Consider the following 21,333-nt stretch of genomic DNA (forward strand, 5'->3'; position numbering starts at 1 on the left):
GCACAACATGTTACAAGATGGGTACTGAATATGCTATTATTTTGTTTTAGAGATTCTTAGATAAGAAAACATGGCATGCTTTTTATATGTCATCTTGAAACTAGCATATCTAGGCTTAACAAAGAATCAGATTTGTTCCAGATCGCTGATTACAGAAGCTGGGACCACTGATCACTGTTATGGTCTGAAAATGAAAGGAAAGTCAAGCTCCGAAAATTTGAGCAACACCAGCACCTCACCAGCAAGGTTGAACGATGAGTGGTCTACATGGTGGGACATGGGTGCAACCATTGGTGTGTTAGCTGCGTATGCATCGTCTACCTCAAGTGCATGTGGCGTGCAAGATGGTCCGTTGCACTTGCAGGAGTTGACTGGGCGTCAATGGGTTGCTATTAACCTTGCTGACAGTAAGAAGTGCTACAAAAATTTCCGTCTCCATCCATCCGCATTCCAGTTGTTGCATTCAACCATAGTGTCCAACCATGGGTTAAAATCCACACGACAATGTGATTCAGTTGAGGCATTAGGGATGTTCCTATGGGCATGTGGTACAAGACAATGCCAGAGACAAATGTCGGATAGATTTCGTAGGTCACTGGACACCGTGAGTCGGAAGTTCGGTGAAGTGTTAGATGCCGTGGTCTCTTTTGCACGTACTATTATTAGGCCAATGGATCCACTGTTCAGGTATGTGCATCCTAAGCTGCATCAATTCTCACCATATTTTGATGGGTGCATAGGAGCTATAGATGGAACCCACATTCCGGTGTCAGTCCCTGAGCACGCACATGATGATTTTATCAATAGAAAGGGGTTCACCAGCCAGAATGTCTTAGCTGTTTGTGACATGGGCATGAGGTTCACATTTGTCGCTACGGGGAAGAAGGGTGCTGTGCATGACACTGCTGTTTTGAGGGAGGCTTTAAACCAAGCTGAGCATTTCCCTCACCCACCCCAAGGTGATCTTATGTTGTTTGTAAGTTTTATAGTATGCAACATATGGGAGTGCCAATCTAAATTGCTATTTGTATAACAATATTGATATGTAGGAAAGTACTATTTGGTGGATTCTGGTTACCCACTGCGTGAGGGTTATATGGCGCCATATCGCAAGGGTAGGTACCATTTATCGGAGTTTAATGCCAAAGGTCCTGAGAATTTGAATGAAATTTTTAACTACCATCATTCGTGCCTTCGGAATGTTGTGGAACGATCTTTTGGAGTGCTAAAGAATAAGTGGCAGATTCTAAGAGGTATACCATTATATAATATGGAGAAGCAATCAAAGATTATTGTTGCATGCTTTGCGCTACACAATTTTGCATTGGACAACAACGAACCGGGAATGGTTGGTGCTGACATGTTTGGTCATGGGACCTATCTTAGTAGGACAAGTGATGAAAATGATCCTGCATCAGATTGGTTTGCCGCTACTGCCAACGATGATATTAGTAAAGTTCGTGATTGGATTGCAGCGGGACTTTATGGGTTGACATGACGGAGATATTTTCTCCATTTGCTAATTTGTTGTTATGAATATAACCTATCAATTTCTTTCTAATTTGTTGTTGTTGTGACTTGAGAAAGCACTGATCAACTATTGTAGGGCTGAAATGTTCTAATTGTATGCCCTGTGTACTCTTGAGTTCAATATGCATGTCATTTATTTTGTGCTAGACTAGACTGTTATCAGGATGCCCAGGTCCTGGAAACTAAAATGAGGTGTTTGAGAGTTATGGATAGCGCTTCTGGTGATTTGGTTCATATCACTGTCTGCATATGTTTGGTTATGCTTGTATCATATATTTAGTCAATATCTTGGGCCTATTTCTCTGTTTGTCTGCTTGCTTATGCTCTAGGAATTACTTTTTTTTTTTTGTGTGTGTGTGTGTGGGGGGGGGGGGGGGGAAATGTAGTTTTCATTACATTTGCTCCGTGTATTTTAAGGGGGGTCTCAAGAATGCAGCAAAGGTAACTCCCTGTGGTTTATAGCAAGCTTGTTTCACATCTGTATGGAATGTCACTGTCACTTGCTGTAGTGAAAAGCGAGCTCCAAATCTGCCGCTGCCCTGAAGCACCCCCTGCTGCGAAAACTTGTATCTGTGCTAATGTCTAACTGATTTCGACATTTTATTTTCTTTCCTCCTTCTAAATACTGAAAAAGTGTTTGCTGTGGTCCAATATTCATTTGTTTGTTATGGAGATATTACATACACAATACCACTGTCCACTGACTAAATGTTCCTGTTCTGCCATTTACTATTTTTAGTCAAGCATGTTTAGTACTGTCAAGGTTAGCAATGTGTTCCTGAAGCAGTACAGCGTGATATAAAGGAATTCTTTTCTTTTTCTGGTGACATTGTGCATGTTGAAATGCAGAGGTTAGTACCATGTCCATGATGCCTATTTTCATGCTGTGCTATGAGTTGTACTAACCATTTAGTGCTATGCAGTGGCGATGAGCTGTCTCAAGTTGCCTACATTACTTTTAAAGACAATCAAGGAGCTGAGACGGCAATACTTGTTACGGTATTTCTTTTTTCTGAAGGAGCTGAAAAAAATGTATCTTTTAGATGAATTAATGATTCACTGGTCACATTATCATGAAATATGGTATGCATTTGTGATCTTATTTTAATAGGTTAGTCATCTGAATATTATCAATGTGGTTCTGTACTGTAATTTGTTGCAATTATATTCTGAAGCCCCAATCAAAAAATATTTGTACTTGCTCTTTCAATGATTGTTTAAAGTGACCTTTGTTTGCTCATTCAATTTTGCCTTTTATATAATCCAGTTCCAACTGACTTTGCAACATGTTTGTACCGTGACCTCTAGCTCTAGCTTGAAAACCAAGATGTCTTGGGATGGCAATGAAAAAATAGTTTACAAATATATACCACTTAAATTGTAGCATATTCTAATGTGAACTTTTATTGCTGTTGCAGGGGGCCACGATAGTTGATATGGCTGTCATTGTCACGCCTGCCACTGATTATGAGCTAGCAGCTTATGTTTTAGCTGATCTAGAGGTATAACTGGAGCCATACTATTTACTGCACGTGCATGATATAGTTGTTGTGCAGGTTCATAACATTGCTTTTCACCCCCAGCCCAAAGACACAAAACCTTCTGCCCTCCAAAAGGCCGAGGACATTGTTGGGACCATGCTGGCGAAAGGATTTATCCTTGGTAGGGATGCACTGGACAAAGCAAAAGCTCTGGATGAGAAGCATCAGCTTACATCAACTGCTACTGCTAGAGCATCTTCCTTCGACAAGAGAATTGGTCTAAGTGAGAAGATCAGTGTTGGTACTTCAGCTGTCAATGATAAAGTGAAGGAAATGGATCAGAAGTACCAAGTCTCTGAGAAGACAAAGTCAGCACTGGCAGCTGCTGAACAGAGCGTCTCGACTGTTGGATCCGCCATCATGAAGAACAGATATGTCCTCACCGGGGCAGCATGGGTAACTGGTGCCTTCAGCAAGGTGACCAGTGCAGCCAACGATGTTGGTGCAAAGGCTAAGGAGAAAATAGCAGCTGAGCAGGAGCACAAGAATGTTGAGGGTGGGTCTGCAGCACAACCAGACATCCCAGAAGGCCCAACAACACACAGGGAAGTGGACGGTGAATTTGCGAAGATACATGTGTGTAAATAGACATGATATGGTTATTGAACTCATTTCTAGTGTTGTGGTTGAAACCTCTTTGAAGGTTGAAAGTTATTGGGACCTAAAAGAGTTCGCAATTTGTTACTCGACACTTTTATCAATATATCATTATCATCCTGCAGTGGGAACATGAAACATAGTGGTTGTGTTGTTATGCATGACTCTGTTTTCTGATACACTTGTTTTTTGTTTGCGAGAATGTACTTGCTAATCATGAGAATGTGGTGCTTTCACGGAGGTTGTATAATGTGCTTCGACGTTCTTCACGGCAGTGTTCGTATTCAAGATCAAAATACAAAATTGGACTTGGACTGAAGGGAAAAAACTGAAAGACAAATATAAGAAAAAATTTTATTGGTGCGTCACTTGTTCAGTTCTTCACAGGATCAGAGTTTCTGGCTCCCGGCCTTGTTTCCAAAACTTGACTTGATCGCTGGGTACAAAAGTAGCTGCCTGCAGCCGCTGCTGCCTAGCTGATGCGCCACTGCCTAGCTTATGCGCTGCTGTAGCAGCTGCATGGCCGGCTGATCAGCTGTGCTGCTTAACAGCAACAGCCAGCACAACCGAACGGCCCCCATATAGAAATGTCCAAAAGTAAACTAATATATTATTCTAAATTTTCTATCTATGTTACTATTAATATAGAAATACGAAGTTAAGGTATGCACGCATGATGAGTGTTACCATTTAGATCATTTATAAATGTGTGTAAGGATGTGATGAAAAATATTAATTTTTATGGTAAAGACAATGTGGAGGTGCGATATAAAATGGAAAAGTGCGAATCTAGATGAAAAAGTGTATAGAGAATTACTAATTAAAAATCAATCATAATTGGACAAAGGTAAGTACACATCTACATGAGTATTATGTTGAAGTATTGAAAAATGAGAGAATAGTAGCTAAACAATTTTCATCATTAGCTACTAAGTTTGATTTCTAAATAATTTATAAATATAATAGTTTTTTAAAAAATATTAGCCGTGCGAAAGCATAGGTTGACGGACTAGTACATGCAAGTAGGAGTCATACTCCTAGTAGGATTCAACTAATGGGTGTGTTTGGTTAAGCTGTGACTTTTGAAAAAGTAGCTGTGAGCTGTGGGCCGTGGAAAAGCTGTTGTAGGTTGTGGGCTGTGAGAAAGCTGAAAGCCATTTGGTGAAACAGCTATGGCTTTTTGAAAACACTTACGAGCAGATCCCACCTGTCATTCACAATCCCTTTCACTGACATATGGGCCCTATAGTCATTGACACATTTTTTTCTTTTTCTCTCTTCTTTTCCTCTGTCTTCCCTTTCGCGTGGACGGGCAGCGGCGCCGGCCCCGATTCACCGTCCCCCACCCTCCAGCGTTTGGAGCTAGCGGCGCCGCCGGCCAAGCCCCTCGTGACGCGCCCTCCTGGAGCTCGCGTCGCCGGCGGCGGATCCAACCGCGTCGGCCCCATCCCACATCCTCCTGAAGCTCGCGCTGCCACCGGAGTCCCCTATGTTGCAGCGCCGCCAACTAGAGCCCGTGCCGCCACCGGAGCCCGCGCTGCTCCCGTCCCAGTCCGGCCCTGCCCCGTGCCCTCCTAGAGCTCGCGATGCCACCAACCCCGGAGCTACGTCGTGCTGCCGCCGGAGTTCCTCGCCGATCCCGTCCCGCGCTGCCACCGGCCGCTCCTGGAGCTCGCGCCGCCACCAGGACTCGCCGCCGGGAGGACAGGAAGCGGCCGGAGAGGGCGTGTCGCCGGTGGGGAGGGCGGCTGGTGGTGGGGAGGGTGGTCGGCCGGCGGTGTACTGGCACTCGTTGAGCAGCATGCCACGGGCTCAAGAAGGCATGTTTCAGCTTTCTCAATTCGCCTTGCAATCTCAAGGCAGCCCTGGCTAATGGGGGCTTTGACCATCTGATGAGTACTTTCCCATCTGTTGTCAAGGAGCTGCTGGCCAAGCTTGCTCCCTGTCCCTGACGGCCTGACGTCCTTAAATTGGAAGGTGCGAAATCAGAGACCATGTGCCTATTTTCCTTTATTTGATCCATACATCGATCTATTAGTGCAAAAGGCCGGAATGCTTTCCTTTATAACTTAAGAGAAATATTCCTATTTTTGTTGACGTGGTATATTGATACGAAATAGTAATGCATGGTTCAATGGTTGTGTTAACTTGCTTCCTCAGTCTTTATCCAAAAAAAAGACTTTTGCTAAATATCTGTCAGCAGATTTTCTTAAAAAATCGTCAAATTTTGGTGCATTAGATTTGTGCTTTGAGATGTGTGCTACTTTTCAGCCGCGGGTTTCTTTTTGTTAACGGTTGAGGATCCTCCCCCAAACCCGTTAGCCTGTTAATTTTTGGAGACCGCACCCTTCCTTCTCCGACTGTCTACTCGTTTCCTCTCCCCATTCAGCCATTCTTGAAATCTCCAGAGTCCTTTCGTTCACCTTCCTCCTCTGTCCCTGGGATCGAGATCCGGTGCAGTTGGCCCTCAACGAGCGGCTGCTTGGTCCATTAATTTCTCCGTCTCAACGAGCTTACAATAAGTATTTTTATTTCTTGAGTGTGGAAAGGATATAACAGAAATGACAATCAACAGGTAACTTTGATTTTAAGTTGTCACCAAAAGTTTCTTATTGGATGTTGTTTTATTTTTGGACCCGTTAAGTGTTCATTAGCCTGCCAATAGAATCTGACAGATTTGTACTATTGAAAATCCGTCATTTTTCTGCTTACGTGTCAACCTCTGATTTGTTAAAAATTTGACAGATTTGAACACCAGAAATCTGTCAACAGATAGCTAGACAGTCCCAAAAAAAAAACATGCAGTACATATGCTTTGAGATAAAAGAATTAACAAAAAAAAAACCTGTCCTTTGAGCTGTTCTCGGAATTACTCCTTGTCGCCTCCTCCTAGGAGATTGAACGCCGGGGCGACTCTTCGTCGCACGTTCGCGCCGTCTCGGCGTGCAGCACATTAATTCACGTTCTGCCCTTCTCGTCTCTGCTTGCGTGACGCCGCTGCCATTGTCGCACATAAAAACCTCTCGCCCTTCTCCTTTGCAGATGTGACCAACATCTTCTGTAGCTAGTCTACTCACATCGTAGGCCATGTCGAGCTCTGCCGTCTTCAGCGGCAGGGCACAGAGCGCGTCCTCCATCGTCGCCGCGGCCGTGGAGGGGTCACACGTGCTCACCATCGATGGGTACTCCCGGACCAAGGGGCTCGGCAACGGCAAGTTCATCAAATCCGATACGTTCGACGTGGGAGGCCATCGCTGGTTTATCGCGTACTACCCCGATGGTTACTACTCAGAGAACTCCGATTGGATATCCTTTTTTCTCACGTCTGATAGTTCCGATAGCACGGAGGTGAAGGCAAGATTCGGATTCAGTTTACTCGACCATGTGGGCGAACCAGTGCCATCATACAACAACGTTTCAGAAGGCATACGTGCCTTCGGCTCCAAAAACAGGTCACGGGGATACCCAAAATTCATCAAAACAAAGGACTTGGAAGAATCAACCTATCTGAAGGATGACCGATTCAGAGTCAGGTGTGATGTCACCGTCTTAAAGGACGAGATGGAGATTCGCACTGAGTACAGCTCGCCGTTCGTCACTGTGCCACCATCGGACGTGAACACGCATCTAGGCCATCTCCTCTCGTCCGGTGTGGAAGCAGATGTCACGTTTCAGGTCGGCGAGGAGACATTCGCCGCACACAGGCTCCTGCTCGGAGCACGGTCCTCCGTCTTCATGGCGGAACTCTTCGGTCCGATGAAGGAGAAGCACACAAGCCACATCAAGATCGATGACATGGAGCCGAGAGTGTTCAAGGCCATGCTCCACTACATCTACACCGACTCGCTGCCTGAGATGGAGAAGGATAGTATATTTGTAATGTCTCAGCATTTGCTTGTTGCAGCTGATAGGTATGGCCTAGACAGGCTGAAGCTCATCTGCTAGGACAAGCTTTGCAACTACGTCAGCACTGGCACGGCGGCGACTACGTTGGCGCTTGCAGAGCAGCATGGCTGCAAGGGGCTGAAAGAGGCCTGCTTCAAGTTTCTCAGGTCTCCGGGCAATCTGAACTTCTGAAGACGATCATGGATAGCGATGGGTTCAAGCATGACAGCCAGTTGCCCCTCTCTGCTCAGTGAGCTGCTCGCCAACATTGCTCCCTGATCTATCGACTATGTCCACTTTTCTAGCTACTATTACTTGTTCTAGTATTATGTTATGGTTTGGCGGTTGGGTTAAAGATGCTTGATCGGTGCACAAAAATCAGCTTCATTATAGTATAGTCAGCGTGGGGACACGGCGGTGCACAAAAATCAGCTTATGGGGACACGGCGGCGTTGGGTGAAGATGGAAGGGGTGTATGGTCAGCGTGGATTATTGCTAATCACGGTGATCGGGGGCGAGATTTACGGGGCCGGGTCGGGGTGGGTACATGAGGCGGGTCGGAGAAAGCACGGTGTCAATTTTTTTTTGATTTTGGCACAATCATTTTTCTTTGGTCGGTTTTCCTGTCTCCCTCCTTCGTGTCACACCCCTTTGACCTGAGCAGTGGGTCCAACGTGAGAGGTATAGGTGAAATTGTTTAGGTAAAAAATATTTTCAATTGTTGTGGATCTTTATAGTATAGAAGATTTCCATCATGGTATTGTTTGAGCCTAGCTTTACTCGTGCCCAGCCTAAGGTAGCTCCATGCCCACCTAATTATCTGGGATCTTACCGTTTGGAACCACCGGCATTTTGCATTTTTTGTTCCTATCGCTTCTGGATGGCGATTGCAACGGGGGACCGGAAATGAAGGAGAGATCAAGCACCATGCCATGTGATTTAGGCAAACTTCTTCAAAGGTGTTGGAAAGGGAAGAAAATCGTAGGTTGCGGCTATGAACCCTTCTAAGGCTGTAATCGTGACCGATGGGTTTTCAACACCTGAGCAGTTGCCCATCTCTTCTTAGGTAGTTGCTAGAAAAGATTGTTCCCTGAAAATACAACTTGAATCAGCAAAATTTGAAGTCCGTCCTTATTCCTCGTTATATCTTTTTTAGAAAATAAAATTGTCTCTAGCCTATGTGACTATCGGATTTATAAGTCCAACAGTCCACCAGGGGTTACCCAAATGGTTGATTTGCAGGTGAGGGAGATTGTGAAACTAAGAACTTGAAGGTGATCGCGAGAATATGAAGGGGACACGAGTATTTTAGACAAGTTCAAGCCTCCGGGGAGTGTTACCCTACGTCCTGTATGGGGATTGTATTGCTCAAGATTGATCTGATCGCCTCGGGAGGCTCCCTTGGCCGTTTTATATAGGCTGACGATAAAAAATTACAAGTCAGTTTGAACTAAATCTACTCGGTAGTTACATGAAAGGTAATCCAAGTCAGATTACAATACGCGTCCCACGATATCCTGGTAGATTTGTATTGTCTAGATACCTTGATGTGTACTCAAGTAACATCATGTGCTCAACCCGCACGTCTTGATCGGGCAGGCCCACTTATCAGGTCCGGCCAGTATCGTAGTCGGTGGGAATCCATGCAGTACGTACCCATATCCCTCAGCAACCGCACACAACCTTTGTTCATTGCATGCTATTATGATTTAATATAATTTATTCCTCAAAGCCTCAAAGCTATGCTACCGTTGAAATACCAATTGTCTTATCCTACATGTCCGCAAATTATTTTTAAATACCTCCTTTTGCCACTATGTGTTTCCACGGGTGCCTTTGCCACTGTATATTTTCTCCATGCTTGCAACATTGCGTCGCTTTTTCATTTCTTCCACATCCATCGTCCCCGCGCGCGAATTCGAGACACCGGCCCTGTGCGTGTGGCCCGGCCATAATATGGCTTCATCTGATACAACATTGAGCTAACACTTCTGATATACGGCTTGTCCTAATCGGACTGGTGATTAGAAACGCAGCCAGCACTAGCCGTAATTCCGTATCCGACTCCCATCCGGCACAGGTGCTTTCAATGTTTACCGTGTACGCGTGTTCAACTTGCATCCGAGTTTCTGTATTACACGTAGGTACCTAATAGATGCAGAGGCTGTTCTATCTACGCGACCTACTTGCTATAAACGTCTACCTCAATGCAAAATCGTCAACCACGCCGTATTAGAAAGAACACCGAGCAACATGGCCTCCACGGCTTCTTCGCGTGCCGTCGCCGGCGGCTGCAGCACGTCCGCCATCACCACCGCCACGGTGAGCGGCTCGCACGTCCTCACGATCAACGGCTACTCCGAATCCAGGGCTTACGGCGTCGGCAGCTCCATCGCCTCCAGCAAGTTCCTGGTCGCAGGCCACAGCTGGTTTCTCAGATGCTACCCCGTTGGTTGGAACGAGGAGACTAGCGATCGGATATGCTTCTTCCTCGTCCACGACGGTAGGAGCAGTGTCAGGGCACAGTTGAAGTTCAGCTTGCTCGATCTGGAGGGCAACCAGGTCCACAGCGCGAAGTCTTTCTGCCCGGTTGCCTTCCATGGCTATAGATGTTTCTGGTTTTGCTTCATCAAAAGAGAGGATTTCGAGAACTCAAATTACCTGCGAGACAACAGCTTCAGGGTGGTTTACGATATCACCGTTATCAAAGGCTTCTACAAAGAAGGCACTATGATGTTCGTCGACACCGTGCCACCCTCCGACTTGCATAAGGACCTTGGCAGGCTTCTCGCGTCAGGGAAAGGGGTGGACGTGAAGTTGAAGGTGCGTGACAAGCTGTTCCTGGCACACAAGAACGTGCTCGCAGCTCGGTCGTCGGTCTTCATGGCGGAGCTCTTCGGGCCACTGAAGGAAGGAGAGGCAGATTCTGTGGAAATTCATGGTATGGAACCTGTGGTGTTCAAGGCGATGCTCGACTTTATTTATACTGACAATGTACCTGAAGTGCGAACGGGTGAAGAAATAGCAATGGCGCAACATTTACTAGTTGCGGCTGACAGGTACGACCTGAAGAGGCTGAAGATGATTTGCGAGCACAATCTGTGCAGTCGTATTACCAAAAAAACAGCCGCGACTACGTTGGTATTGGCAGAGCAACATGGTTGCAATGGTCTGAAGAAGGCTTGCTTCGCCTTCCTTTCGTCCCTCGGTAGTCTGAAGGCGGTCATGGACACCCAAGGGTATGATCATCTGCGGAGCAGTTGCCCCTCCCTGCATGACGAACTGGTTGCCAAGTTTGACGTCTCCAAAAGAAACAAGATTAGGTCATTTTTGTGTTTCTCTGTTAAGTAGAGGTACTGGTCCAACAAGAATTGGTAATATTTTTGTGAGGAACAAAGATGGGTATTTTTTGAGGTTTAAAATTCAGCGTGTAATATTAAATGTAAAAACGACCTGGTCACTTGTATAAATAAGTAATGTACGGGTGTTTTCTTCTATAAATTTGCATAACTAGACAGTGAAGGACCGAAACGGCGACCAGAGGGGGGGTGAATGGGCGCAAGTTCAAAAATAAAGTTTAACACTTCCCCTTCCTCTCAAAACCTAATTAAATCACGTTTTTCAAATCTGGACAGAATACTGTTTCCTTAATAAAAAGGATATGGACGAAAATCTGTAAGACCGATCAACCTAAAAATTTGACAGAAAAATCCATACAAAATTATGCAACTAACCCAACTGGAATCATGTCAATCGGACTTTCGGATCTTGAGATATTAAAGGAACAAGCAGACTGTATCAGACAATGACGAGAATAGATTAAGCTCTAATAAGATGCCCTAGCATGATTTTAGATGGATCAAATCAATCTTAACCTCAGCACAACACGACACACAAGCACATAGATTAATTCACTAATATGAAAAATTGAGACAAGTAATGTGCTTACAAAAAGTGCATCTAGCCTCCGCCCAAACATCCTCCCTCTCTTAATTGGAGAGATCAATAAAAATCCCTCACTTAGATTGAAACCCTAGGCTAGACTAGAGAGAGATGAACAGTACCTACGATGATGAACAGTACCGCGCGTGAACAGTAACCGCGATGAACAGTACCTACTGGTCCAACAAGAATTGGTAATTTTTTTTTGTGAGGAACAAAGATGGGTATTTTTTAAGATTTAAAATTCAGCGTGTAATATCAAATGTAAAAACGACTAAATAAGTAATGTACGGGTGTTTTCTTCTATAAATTTGTATAACTAGACAGGTTCATGATATTATTTTTCTGGTTCCATGAATTAATTATATTATTTTCTAATTTTGTTTCTAAAACGAATAGATACCAACTTTATTTTGCAAGCTAATTTTGCTGGTGGGCAGCTGGCCTTAGAGCCGCGTACTGCGTGTGCCGCTGCTACGGAACCAGCAGCCTGTAACTTGTGTTGTGACTTGTGAGCCACCCGCATGGGCCTGGCCCAACTGAACGCCACGACCGTATTGCATGGGACTCGGACGCGGGAGCCGGCCCAATATTAGTGACCGCAGGAGTTTGTGCCGAGCACTTCCGTTTTTCTCCGGGATTCTTCAGTTTTTCACGCGATTCTACACAGTTTATATTACGGAATTCCTAACCAACACTCGAGTAATTTTACGGCCCAAAAGAACATTAACACGTAAAAACCTCTCGCCCTTCTCCTATGCGTGACGCCGCTGCCATTGTCGCACATAAAAACCTCTCGCCCTTCTCCTATGCAGATGTGACCAACATCTTCTCTAGTCTACTCACATCGTAGGCCATGTCGAGCTCTGCCGTCTTCAGCGGCAGGGCACAGAGCGCGTCCTCCATCGTCGCCGCGGCTGTGGAGGGGTCACACGTGCTCACCATCGATGGGTACTCCCGGACCAAGGGGCTCGGCAACGGCAAGTTCATCAAATCCGTTACGTTCGACGTGGGAGGCCATCGCTGGTTTATCGCGTACTACCCCGATGGTTACGACTCAGAGAGCTCCGGTTGGATATCCTTTTTTCTCAAGTCTGATAGTTCCTATAGCACGAAGGTGAAGGCAAGATTCGGATTCAGTTTACTCGACCATGTGGGCGAAACAGTGCCATCATACAAGGTTGGAAGCGTCATATGTGCCTTCGGCTCCAAAAACAGGTCATGGGGATACCCAAAATTCATCAAAACAAAGGGCTTGGAAGAATCAACCTATCTGAAGGATGACCGATTCAGAGTCAGGTGTGATGTCACCGTCTTAAAGGACGAGATGGAGATTCGCGCTGAGAACAGCTCGCCGTTCGTCACTGTGCCACCATCGGACGTGAACACGCATCTAGGCCATCTCCTCTCGTCCGGTGTGGAAGCAGATGTCACGTTTCAGGTCGGCGAGGAGACATTCGCCGCACACAGGCTCCTGCTCGGAGCACGGTCCTCCGTCTTCATGGCGGAACTCTTCGGTCCGATGAAGGAGAAGCACACAAGCCACATCAAGATCGATGACATGGAGCCGAGAGTGTTCAAGGCCATGCTCCACTACATCTACACCGACTCGCTGCCTGAGATGGAGAAGGATGGTATATTTGTAATGTCTCAGCATTTGCTTGTTGCAGCTGATAGGTATGGCCTAGACAGGCTGAAGCTCATCTGCGAGGACAAGCTTTGCAACTACGTCAGCACTGGCACGGCGGCGACTACGTTGGCGCTTGCAGAGCAGCATGGCTGCAAGGGGCTGAAAGAGGCGTGCTTCAAGTTTCTCAGGTCTCCGGGCAATCTGAAGACGATCCTGGATAGCGATGGGTTCAAGCATCTGACAGCCAGTTGCCCCTCTCTGCTCAGTGAGCTGCTCGCCAACGTTGCTCCCTGATCTATCGACTATGTCCACTTTTCTAGCTACTATTACTTGTTCTAGTATTATGTTATGGTTTGGCGGTTGGGTTAAAGATGCTTGATCGGTGCACAAAAATCAGCTTCATTATTGGAGCTTAAATACTCAGCTGAAAATTTGTTTGCTTTTGAGATTCTTGTTTGTTAATTTGTGATCAGCATTTTGAGCTGAGAATTATGTAAAATGCAATCACTACTTGTGTTCCCTGCCACATGCAAATTGTTTTAAGGTTCATTTAGTCAAGCGAGTGGTGCGGTGGTCCTTTCATATAAACTGCACGATTCTTATTCCAAACCAGTCATTAATTATAATTACGCACACGCACGTGTTTTCAAAAGAGCTAGTAAGAAAAAAAATTGATATTTATAGAAAATCAAATGAACAATAGTTTTAAATTTATAGCAAAGATGTACATGTAAGGATATTTATAGCAAAGATGTACATAACCAATCAACTACTAATCAAATGAACAAACCGCTATAATCGATTGACTCATATGAAAATGAATACCATATAATCATGGTTCACAATTGATGAGCCCATAGAAAATATGGCTGCTCAACTAATCAATTACTAATTAAATTGTTTCTTATTTTATTTATTTTCTAAATATAGGGCCAATCATTTACCAGCACTTTTAAAACCTCTAAAACAATTATAGAAAAATGGTTCAAAATTTCGCAATCTCACTTTATATTACGGAATTCCTAACCGACACTTGAGTAATTTTACAGCCCAAAAGATGAGTACCGAGTCTAAAAGTAACCGGTACTAAGTTTAGGGATAGGAGGTTATTTTTCTAATAGTTAATCGGTCCATGCCTTTAGGCGGGACAAAAGAACATGAGCAAAGGCAAGAACTATTCCAAGGACTGTAGGTTGATTAAAAGAAGTTGAGAGATTTTTTTACAAAATAACCATGACAGTTGGAAGAAACAACCGTACTTTTTAATATTAAGGTAGAGATAATCAGTAGCTCTCCTGTTTAAGGGGTGTTTGGATCTGGAGCTAAAGTTTAGTCTGTGTCACATCGGATATTCGGATGCTAATTAGAAGGACTAAACATGAGCTAATTACAAAACTAATTGCAGAACCCCTAGGCTAAATCGCGAGACGAATCTATTAAGCCTAATTAATTTATCATTAGCGAATGTTTACTGTAGCACCACAGTGTCAAATCATGGACTAATTAGGCTTAATAGATTCGTCTCGTGATTTAGCCTAGGGGTTGTGAAATTGGTTTTGTAATTACCCTATGTTTAATACTCCTAATTAGTATCCAAACATTCGATGTGACAGGGACTAAAATTTAGTCCGGGGATCCAAACACCCCCTTAGTTTGTTTCAAAAATATACTACTACAGTTTAGAAGTTTGATAGGGCGTTTCCTAAAGTGCTTGCGGCCAACATGTTGTTCACACGGATGCCTTGTACCATTCAGAGTCCTGATTGGAAACCACCTTGCGTCCGTATCCCAACTTACAATCTGACCGCTAGTAGAATTCCTTACGATCTCGATGATCTCGCTCATGTCGTTGTTTATAGGCTGTACACGCAAATTCTCGATCAATCAAGACATTGATAGACATGTACTAGCTCGGCGTCCAGACCTAGTGCCATCTGATAGGCTCTTCTCATACAGTGACACGTAAGTTTGAGATTATTTATTATACAACTCCTACAATAATTTATTTTTTGGTTGTCTCATAATAATCCACATCCTTTAATATTGGATAGAATAAAGGAAATTTCTGAGTTACTTGGCAAATGTACAATGGTGAGAGGGTAGTACCATATTCCTAATATTTAGTTTATAAGACCGTTGTTTCGAAAAATAACCATTGTTTTCTCTCAACTACGTGGTTTTGTATAACACAACTTTTGAGTCAGGTTATGTGTACCAATGTACCCGTTTCTTAGTATCGCCAATCTGAATCCCTTGATTTCGCACACATCAACCATTTATATATGGAAGGAATGAGAAAATAGAAAGAGTACATTCCTTTTATTTTCTTTTTTTTTGTGGGGAAGAGTCTAATCTGTTGGAGGAGTGATTTCCTTTTTTCTTCTTGTTTTCCATTCCTCGTTTCCTTTATTCCTTCCTTCTCCCATGCTCTCAAAATTCCTATCTTTCCCTAGTCGTTGAAGACTCCAAAGCACGGAAAAGTTGCATCTATAAACTCTCGGACGTCAGATCCAGCCTCCATTGTTCTTGTTGCCTCGCCCTAAGCGCTTCCTCCGCCTCCATTGTTCACCGATCCGTGCGCCGCCGCTGCACATGAGCAACTCGTCTTCCCCATCCGCTGCCGCCGCCGGCATAGGCGGCGGCGCCTCCTCTGCTGGCAGCTGCAGCACGTCGATCATCACCGAGGCCGGCTCACACGTTCTCCGTGTTGAATGCTACTCCGCAACAAAGCGGCTCGGCGTCGGTAAGTTCATCGAATTGAATGCGTTCATTGTTGGCGGGCTCAGCTGGGTTTTCAGATATTACCCCAATGGTGACAACAAGGGCAGCACTAACTGGATAGCGGTCGATGTCTTCTGCCTCGATTCCAAGGACGAGATCGTCAATGCACGATTCAAGTTCTTCTTACTAGCTAGACAAGGAAGGAGAGCCAGCTCCACGATTCTACGCCGCGAGGAACACCAAGGTTCGTGGTTCACATTGGTACGGTTTGAGGAGTGAATTGGAGGAATCCGAATATCTCGGAGATGATTGCTTGAACATCAAGTGTGAAGTCAGCGTTCTCAAGTTCAAAATCGATCACGAAGCAGCAGCGCGTCACGGTGCCACCGTCAGACTTGCACCAGGACCTTGGCCGCCTCCTGTTGTCAGGGAAAGGGGGAGACGTGGTCTTTGAGGTTGGCGGCGAGCGCTTCACGGCTCATAGGAACATTCTCGCCGCCCGATCCTCGGTGTTCGGCGCAGAGCTCTTTGGGCCGATGAAGGAGAAGACGGCTGCTCATATCCAGATCCAAGACATGGAGTCCAACGTGTTCAGAGCCTTGCTTCACTTCATGTACACCGACTCGTTGCCTGCAATGGAAGAGGCAGAAGAAATAGTGATGGCTCAACACCTTCTTGTTGCGGCAGATATGTACGACTTGAAGAGACTGAAATTGATGTGCGAGGATCGATAAGCTCTGTGATCACATTGACATGAGCACAGTAGCAACTACGCTGGTGTTGGCCGAGCAGCATGCTTGCCTGTTGCTTAAGGATTATTGCCTTCAGTTTCTTGTGTCACCTGGCAATCTAAAGCCAATCATGGAAACCGATGAGTATCGTCACCTAAAGAGCAGTTGCCCCTCCCTTCTGCAAGATTTGCTCGACAAGTTTGCTACCTGTCGGATATAAAACTTAACCGGTGGAGTTTAGAATGGTATTTTTCTTGCCCGCCGAGGTAGTAGTTCTAGTAGTTTAATGGGTTTGGTTTCGGTATTTTACTGTGTAATGAAGACTTATTCTCGGCTCGGATCAAGCTTAGGCTACATTCAGCGTGCTTTACCATCATATGTAAGGCTCACAATTTGTGGGCGTACGTCCAGGACTTTCACCTACTACATTTTGATTTATGATTAAATTGTCCCTGTTTGCTACAACTCCAGCTCCTAAAAAGCTGTAGATTTCTTTGGAGCTGGATATATAGAGCTCTAGGAAATCCTATATATCTGAATAAATCAAATTATCTATAATTTTGATAATATATAAATACTTCAACAACTTTTATTTGGGCAACGGTATGCAGATACAACTATGATGTTGGAGCTAGAGTTCTGTGCCAAATATAAGGGATTATGTAAATTATATACAGATTTAAGCTTAAAGGGAAAAGAATATTGTGCACCTGGTTCAAGCCTGATTAATGTGTTTTTCACGGTAAGTTAATGTGTGGTCACCTATTAAACTCAGCATATCTTATACTCCTTTTGTCTTATAAAACAACTTTAGCTAATTTCAGGTAAACTAGTATATTGGATAAATAACCTGAATGCCCTCCATCAATATTAAATCGGTAATGCTATAGACCTGACATTCGGAATTTAAAAAAATCGGACGGCTTGACATATGTTGCAATAGTTAAGCATCGATATTGCAACTATTGTTTCTACATGTTTCATAGTAGATGTTGCATGAAACATAGTGTTCATGTTGCGGCGGGAATTTTCTATCCTAGAGTCGAATGATGTAGTCATTTTTTATCATATTTTTTCAACATTGCAACCATATATTTTCGATGTTGTTGATGTTTTATTTTGATGTTGCAAGAGTGTCCGATCGGAAACCCATCATACGTCTGGGCGCTAGCAGTGCTGATATTAAATTCCTTCTTTAAGGGAAATGTGATGTGATCAATGTTGACTGTTTGGTGGTCAGAGCACACATCTTAATTGCTCACCACACTGTTTGGTGGAATTTTTATCTGTTCGAGGACGTGTTAATGGGATGGATAGCGATGGGTTTCAGCATCTGATAGCCAGTTGCCTCTCTCTGCTCAGTGAGCTGCTCGCAATCGTCGTTCATTGATCTATCGACTTTGTCCACTTTTCCGGCTACTATTACTTATTCTAGTATAATGTTATGGTTTGACGGTTGGGTTAAAGTTACTTGATCGGTGCAGCTACATTATTGGAGCTTAAATACTCAGCTGAAAATTTGTTTGCTTTTGAGATTTTTCTCTAGTTTGTTAATTTCTCTTTAATTTGTGATCAACATTTTGAGCTGAGAATTATGTAAAAATTGGTTCTGCGATCACTACTTGTGTTCCCTGCCACTGCATGTGTTTCATGCAAATTGTTATAAGGCAATCTTCTTCTAAGGTGTTGGAAAGGGAATAAAATCGTAGGTTGCGACCATGAACCCGTCTAAGGTTGACCGATGGGTTTTCAACACCTGATGAGCAGTTGGCCATCTCTTCTCAGGTAGTTTCTGGAAAAGATTGTTCCCTGAACAAAACAACTTGAAGCAGCAAAATTTAAAGTCCATCCTTATTCCTCGTTATATTTTTCTAGAAAATAAAATTGTCTCTAGTCTATACGACCGCACACAGCCATTGTTCATTACATGCTATTATGATTTAATATAATTTATTCCTCAAAGCTATGCTACCGTTCGAATACCAATTGTCTTAACCTACATGTCCGCAAATTATTTTTATATACCTCCTTTTAATTTGCCACTACGTGTTTTGCCGCAAATTATTGGAGCTTAAGTACTCAGCTGAAAAATTGTTTACTTTTGAGATTTTTCTCTAGTTTGTTAATTTCTCTTTAATTTGTGATCAGCATTTTAAGCTGAGAATTATGTAAAAGTTGGTTGTGTTCCTTGCCACTGCATGTGTTTCACGCAAATTGTTTTAAGGTTCACTTAGTCAAGCGAGTGGTGCGGTGGTCCTTTTCATATAAACTGCACTGCACGAATCTTATTCCAAACTAGTCATTAATTATAATTATTTCTGTTGGGAAACAAATCTCAAGGAGAGTCGAGCACAACAAAGTAGGAGAAGCACTCGTGGTCTCGTTCCAAATATTATCCGTCCCTTTACAATGGGGTTCCCCTTTTATAGTGACTGGGGTCATTTTACATACCATCAATACCCTTTCTCACCTACTATAGATTCCTAGAATATGCCGTACCTAAAGGTCTTTGGAGGTAACTTGTACAACTTGGACTCTCCTACCGAGTCACACTTATGATGCCTCCAGGTAGTCACGCTAATCACGCCCTCCGGGGTTCACGCTTCTCACACCTTCCTACAGTCATGCTTTTCATGCCTTTGTATCTTTAACCTCGAGCTGGTAAACTCCTCAACCTCATGCTTGAAAGCTTCTTAGTCTTATGATGAACAAGTTACCTAGCTTCGTGTCTTCACCCTTGACGCGTACTGTTCAGCGACAGCCCTGAGTAGGAAAACATGGTGAAGAGCTCTTGGCTCGAGGTTAACTTCGAGCGCCCGAGGGTAAGCCACTTTACATTTTATCCATTAGCATGTGAGGATGTGAGGTTAACCTGTTTCTCACACCAGTCTAGGCCTAGGTTAATTGACTTCGCACTATTGTCTTGATTTTGTGAAGTTAACTGGCTCTTGCCGAAGAAGACAACCTCGAGGGTGACCCGTCTTTTTAGGCGATCCCCAACAATTTCCATCCTGGTATTGTTTGAGCCTAGCCTTACTCGTGCCCAGCCTAAGATAGCTCCATGCTTACCTAATTATTTGGGATCTTACCGTTTCGAACCACCGGCATTTTGCATTTTTGTTCCTGTCACGTCTAGATTGCGTGCAATGGGGACCGGAAATGAAGGAGAGATCAAGCACCGTGCCATGTGATTTAGGCAATCTTCTTCTAAGGTGTTGGATAGGGAAGAATATCCTAGGTTGCGGTCATGAACCCTTCTAAGGCTGTAATCGTGACCGATGGGTTTATAACACCTGATGAGCAGTTGTTCATCTCTTCTCAGGTAGTTGCTAGAAAAGATTGTTCCCTGAACAATTAATACAACTTGAAGCAGCAAAATTTGAAGTCCGTCGTTATATCCTGTTATATATTTTTTTTGAAAAGAAAATTGTCTCCGGCCTCTGCGACCGCGCACAGCCATTGTTCATTACATGCCATTATGATTTAATATAATTTATTCCTCAAAGCTATGCTACCGTTCAAATACACATGTCCGCAAATTATTTTATATTACCTCTTTTAGCCACTACGTGGTGTTTTAGCGCGTGCCTTTGCCACTCCATATGTTCTCCATGTTTCCAACATTGCATCCCTTTTTCATTATTTCTTCCACATCCATCGTCCCCGCACGCGAATTCGAGAAAGCACTCACAATTCAGTTCTGAAAAATGATCATTTTACATTGAGGTAGGGCTCTCCTTTTATAGTGACCAGGGGTCACTTTATATACCGTGAATACCCTTTCTCATCTACTACATTCCTAGAATGTGCCGTACATAAAAATCTTTTGGAGGTAACTTGTGCAACTTGATCTCACACACTGAGTCACACTTCTATAGCCTCCAGGCAATCACGTTAATCACGCCTCTGGGGGTTGATGTTTCCAACGCCTCCATGTGGTCATGCTTTTCATGCCTTTGTACCATTGGCCTCATGCTAGTAGATTCCTTAATCCTCATGGTCAAAACCCTCTTAGCCTCGTGCCGGGAAAGTAGCCTAGCCTCGTGCCCCCAATTCTGGCATGCTCATCCAGTGACCCTGAGTAGAAAAACATGGTGAAAAGCTCGTCGCTTGAGGTTAGCCTCGAGCGCCCGAGGGTAAGCTATTTTACATCTTAGCCATCAGCAAACAACCCTTAGCTTCGAGACCAAGGCAACAGAGACGACGCGAGGTTAACATGGTTTTCACGTCAGATAGGACCCGCGAGGCTAATTGTCTTCGCACGAGGATCTTGTGGTCATGTTTTTCATGCCTTTGTACTATTGGCCTCGTGCTAGTAGATTCCTTAACCTCATGCTCAAAGTCCTCTTAGCCTCGTGCTGGGAAAGTAGCCTAGCCTCGTGCCCCCAATTCTAGCATCCAGTGACCCTGAGTAGAAAAACATGGTGAAAAGCTTGCGCTTGAGGTTAGCCTCGAGCGCCCGAGGGTAAGCTATTTTACATCTTAGCCATCAGCAAACAACCCTTAGCTTCGAGACCAAGGCAACAGAGACGATGCGAGGTTAACATGGTTTTCATGTCAGATAGGACCCGCAAGGCTAATTGTCTTCACACGAGGATCTTGATTTCACGAGGTTACTTGGTTCTCGTCGAAGTAAACGACCTCGAGGGTGACCATCTTTTTTTAGATCCCCAACAACAGCCATTGTTCATTACATGCTATTATGATTTATTATAATTTATTTCTCAAAGCTATGCTACCGTTGAAATACCAATTG

The 21,333-nt window shown here is 44.2% G+C and overlaps 4 protein-coding genes and 2 pseudogenes across 4 annotated transcripts; all 6 read left to right on the forward strand.

Annotated features, from left to right (window-relative positions):
- Nucleotides 1-225: 225 nt before the first annotated feature.
- LOC111258352 (putative nuclease HARBI1) lies at nucleotides 226-1,498 on the forward strand. The gene is made up of 3 exons (XM_022829563.1): nucleotides 226-407; nucleotides 741-959; nucleotides 1,050-1,498. Exons 1-3 carry the CDS (start codon nucleotides 278-280, stop codon nucleotides 1,496-1,498), a joined length of 798 nt encoding a protein of 265 aa, XP_022685298.1. The 5' UTR covers nucleotides 226-277.
- A 1,337-nt stretch (nucleotides 1,499-2,835) lies between these two features.
- LOC101773890 (binding partner of ACD11 1) lies at nucleotides 2,836-3,659 on the forward strand. Its single transcript, XM_012848259.2, has 2 exons — nucleotides 2,836-3,032; nucleotides 3,114-3,659. The coding sequence occupies exons 1-2, from the start codon at nucleotides 2,967-2,969 to the stop codon at nucleotides 3,657-3,659; spliced, it is 612 nt and encodes a 203-aa protein (XP_012703713.1). The 5' UTR covers nucleotides 2,836-2,966.
- Nucleotides 3,660-6,755: 3,096 nt separating this feature from the next.
- LOC101774290 lies at nucleotides 6,756-8,647 on the forward strand (annotated as a pseudogene).
- Nucleotides 8,648-9,806: 1,159 nt separating this feature from the next.
- On the forward strand, nucleotides 9,807-10,904 carry LOC101775101 (BTB/POZ and MATH domain-containing protein 1). The gene has a single exon (XM_004980706.2). The coding sequence runs from the start codon at nucleotides 9,807-9,809 to the stop codon at nucleotides 10,902-10,904; it is 1,098 nt and encodes a 365-aa protein (XP_004980763.2).
- A 1,447-nt stretch (nucleotides 10,905-12,351) lies between these two features.
- LOC101775506 (BTB/POZ and MATH domain-containing protein 2) lies at nucleotides 12,352-13,419 on the forward strand. The gene has a single exon (XM_004980707.1). It carries the CDS (start codon nucleotides 12,352-12,354, stop codon nucleotides 13,417-13,419), a length of 1,068 nt encoding a protein of 355 aa, XP_004980764.1.
- Nucleotides 13,420-15,717: 2,298 nt separating this feature from the next.
- Nucleotides 15,718-16,797, forward strand: LOC101775921 (annotated as a pseudogene).
- The last annotated feature ends 4,536 nt before the right edge of the window (nucleotides 16,798-21,333 follow it).

The sequence above is a fragment of the Setaria italica genome, chromosome VIII (assembly GCF_000263155.2).
Source record: "Setaria italica strain Yugu1 chromosome VIII, Setaria_italica_v2.0, whole genome shotgun sequence".
Taxonomy (NCBI): Eukaryota; Viridiplantae; Streptophyta; class Magnoliopsida; order Poales; family Poaceae; genus Setaria; species Setaria italica.

Excerpts from the sequence above, each read along its gene's own strand:
- LOC101775506 (XM_004980707.1), top strand. The coding sequence starts at position 12,352 with ATGTCGAGCTCTGCCGTCTTCAGCGGCAGGGCACAGAGCGCGTCCTCC.
- LOC101775101 (XM_004980706.2), top strand. The coding sequence starts at position 9,807 with ATGGCCTCCACGGCTTCTTCGCGTGCCGTCGCCGGCGGCTGCAGCACG.
- LOC101773890 (XM_012848259.2), top strand. The coding sequence starts at position 2,967 with ATGGCTGTCATTGTCACGCCTGCCACTGATTATGAGCTAGCAGCTTAT. Across the intron at positions 3,033-3,113 it reads ATGTTTTAGCTGATCTAGAG|CCCAAAGACACAAAACCTTC; the intron begins GTATAACTGGAG and ends TTTCACCCCCAG.
- LOC111258352 (XM_022829563.1), top strand. The coding sequence starts at position 278 with ATGGGTGCAACCATTGGTGTGTTAGCTGCGTATGCATCGTCTACCTCA. Across the intron at positions 408-740 it reads TGCTATTAACCTTGCTGACA|GAGCTATAGATGGAACCCAC; the intron begins GTAAGAAGTGCT and ends ATGGGTGCATAG. Across the intron at positions 960-1,049 it reads TTTCCCTCACCCACCCCAAG|GAAAGTACTATTTGGTGGAT; the intron begins GTGATCTTATGT and ends ATTGATATGTAG.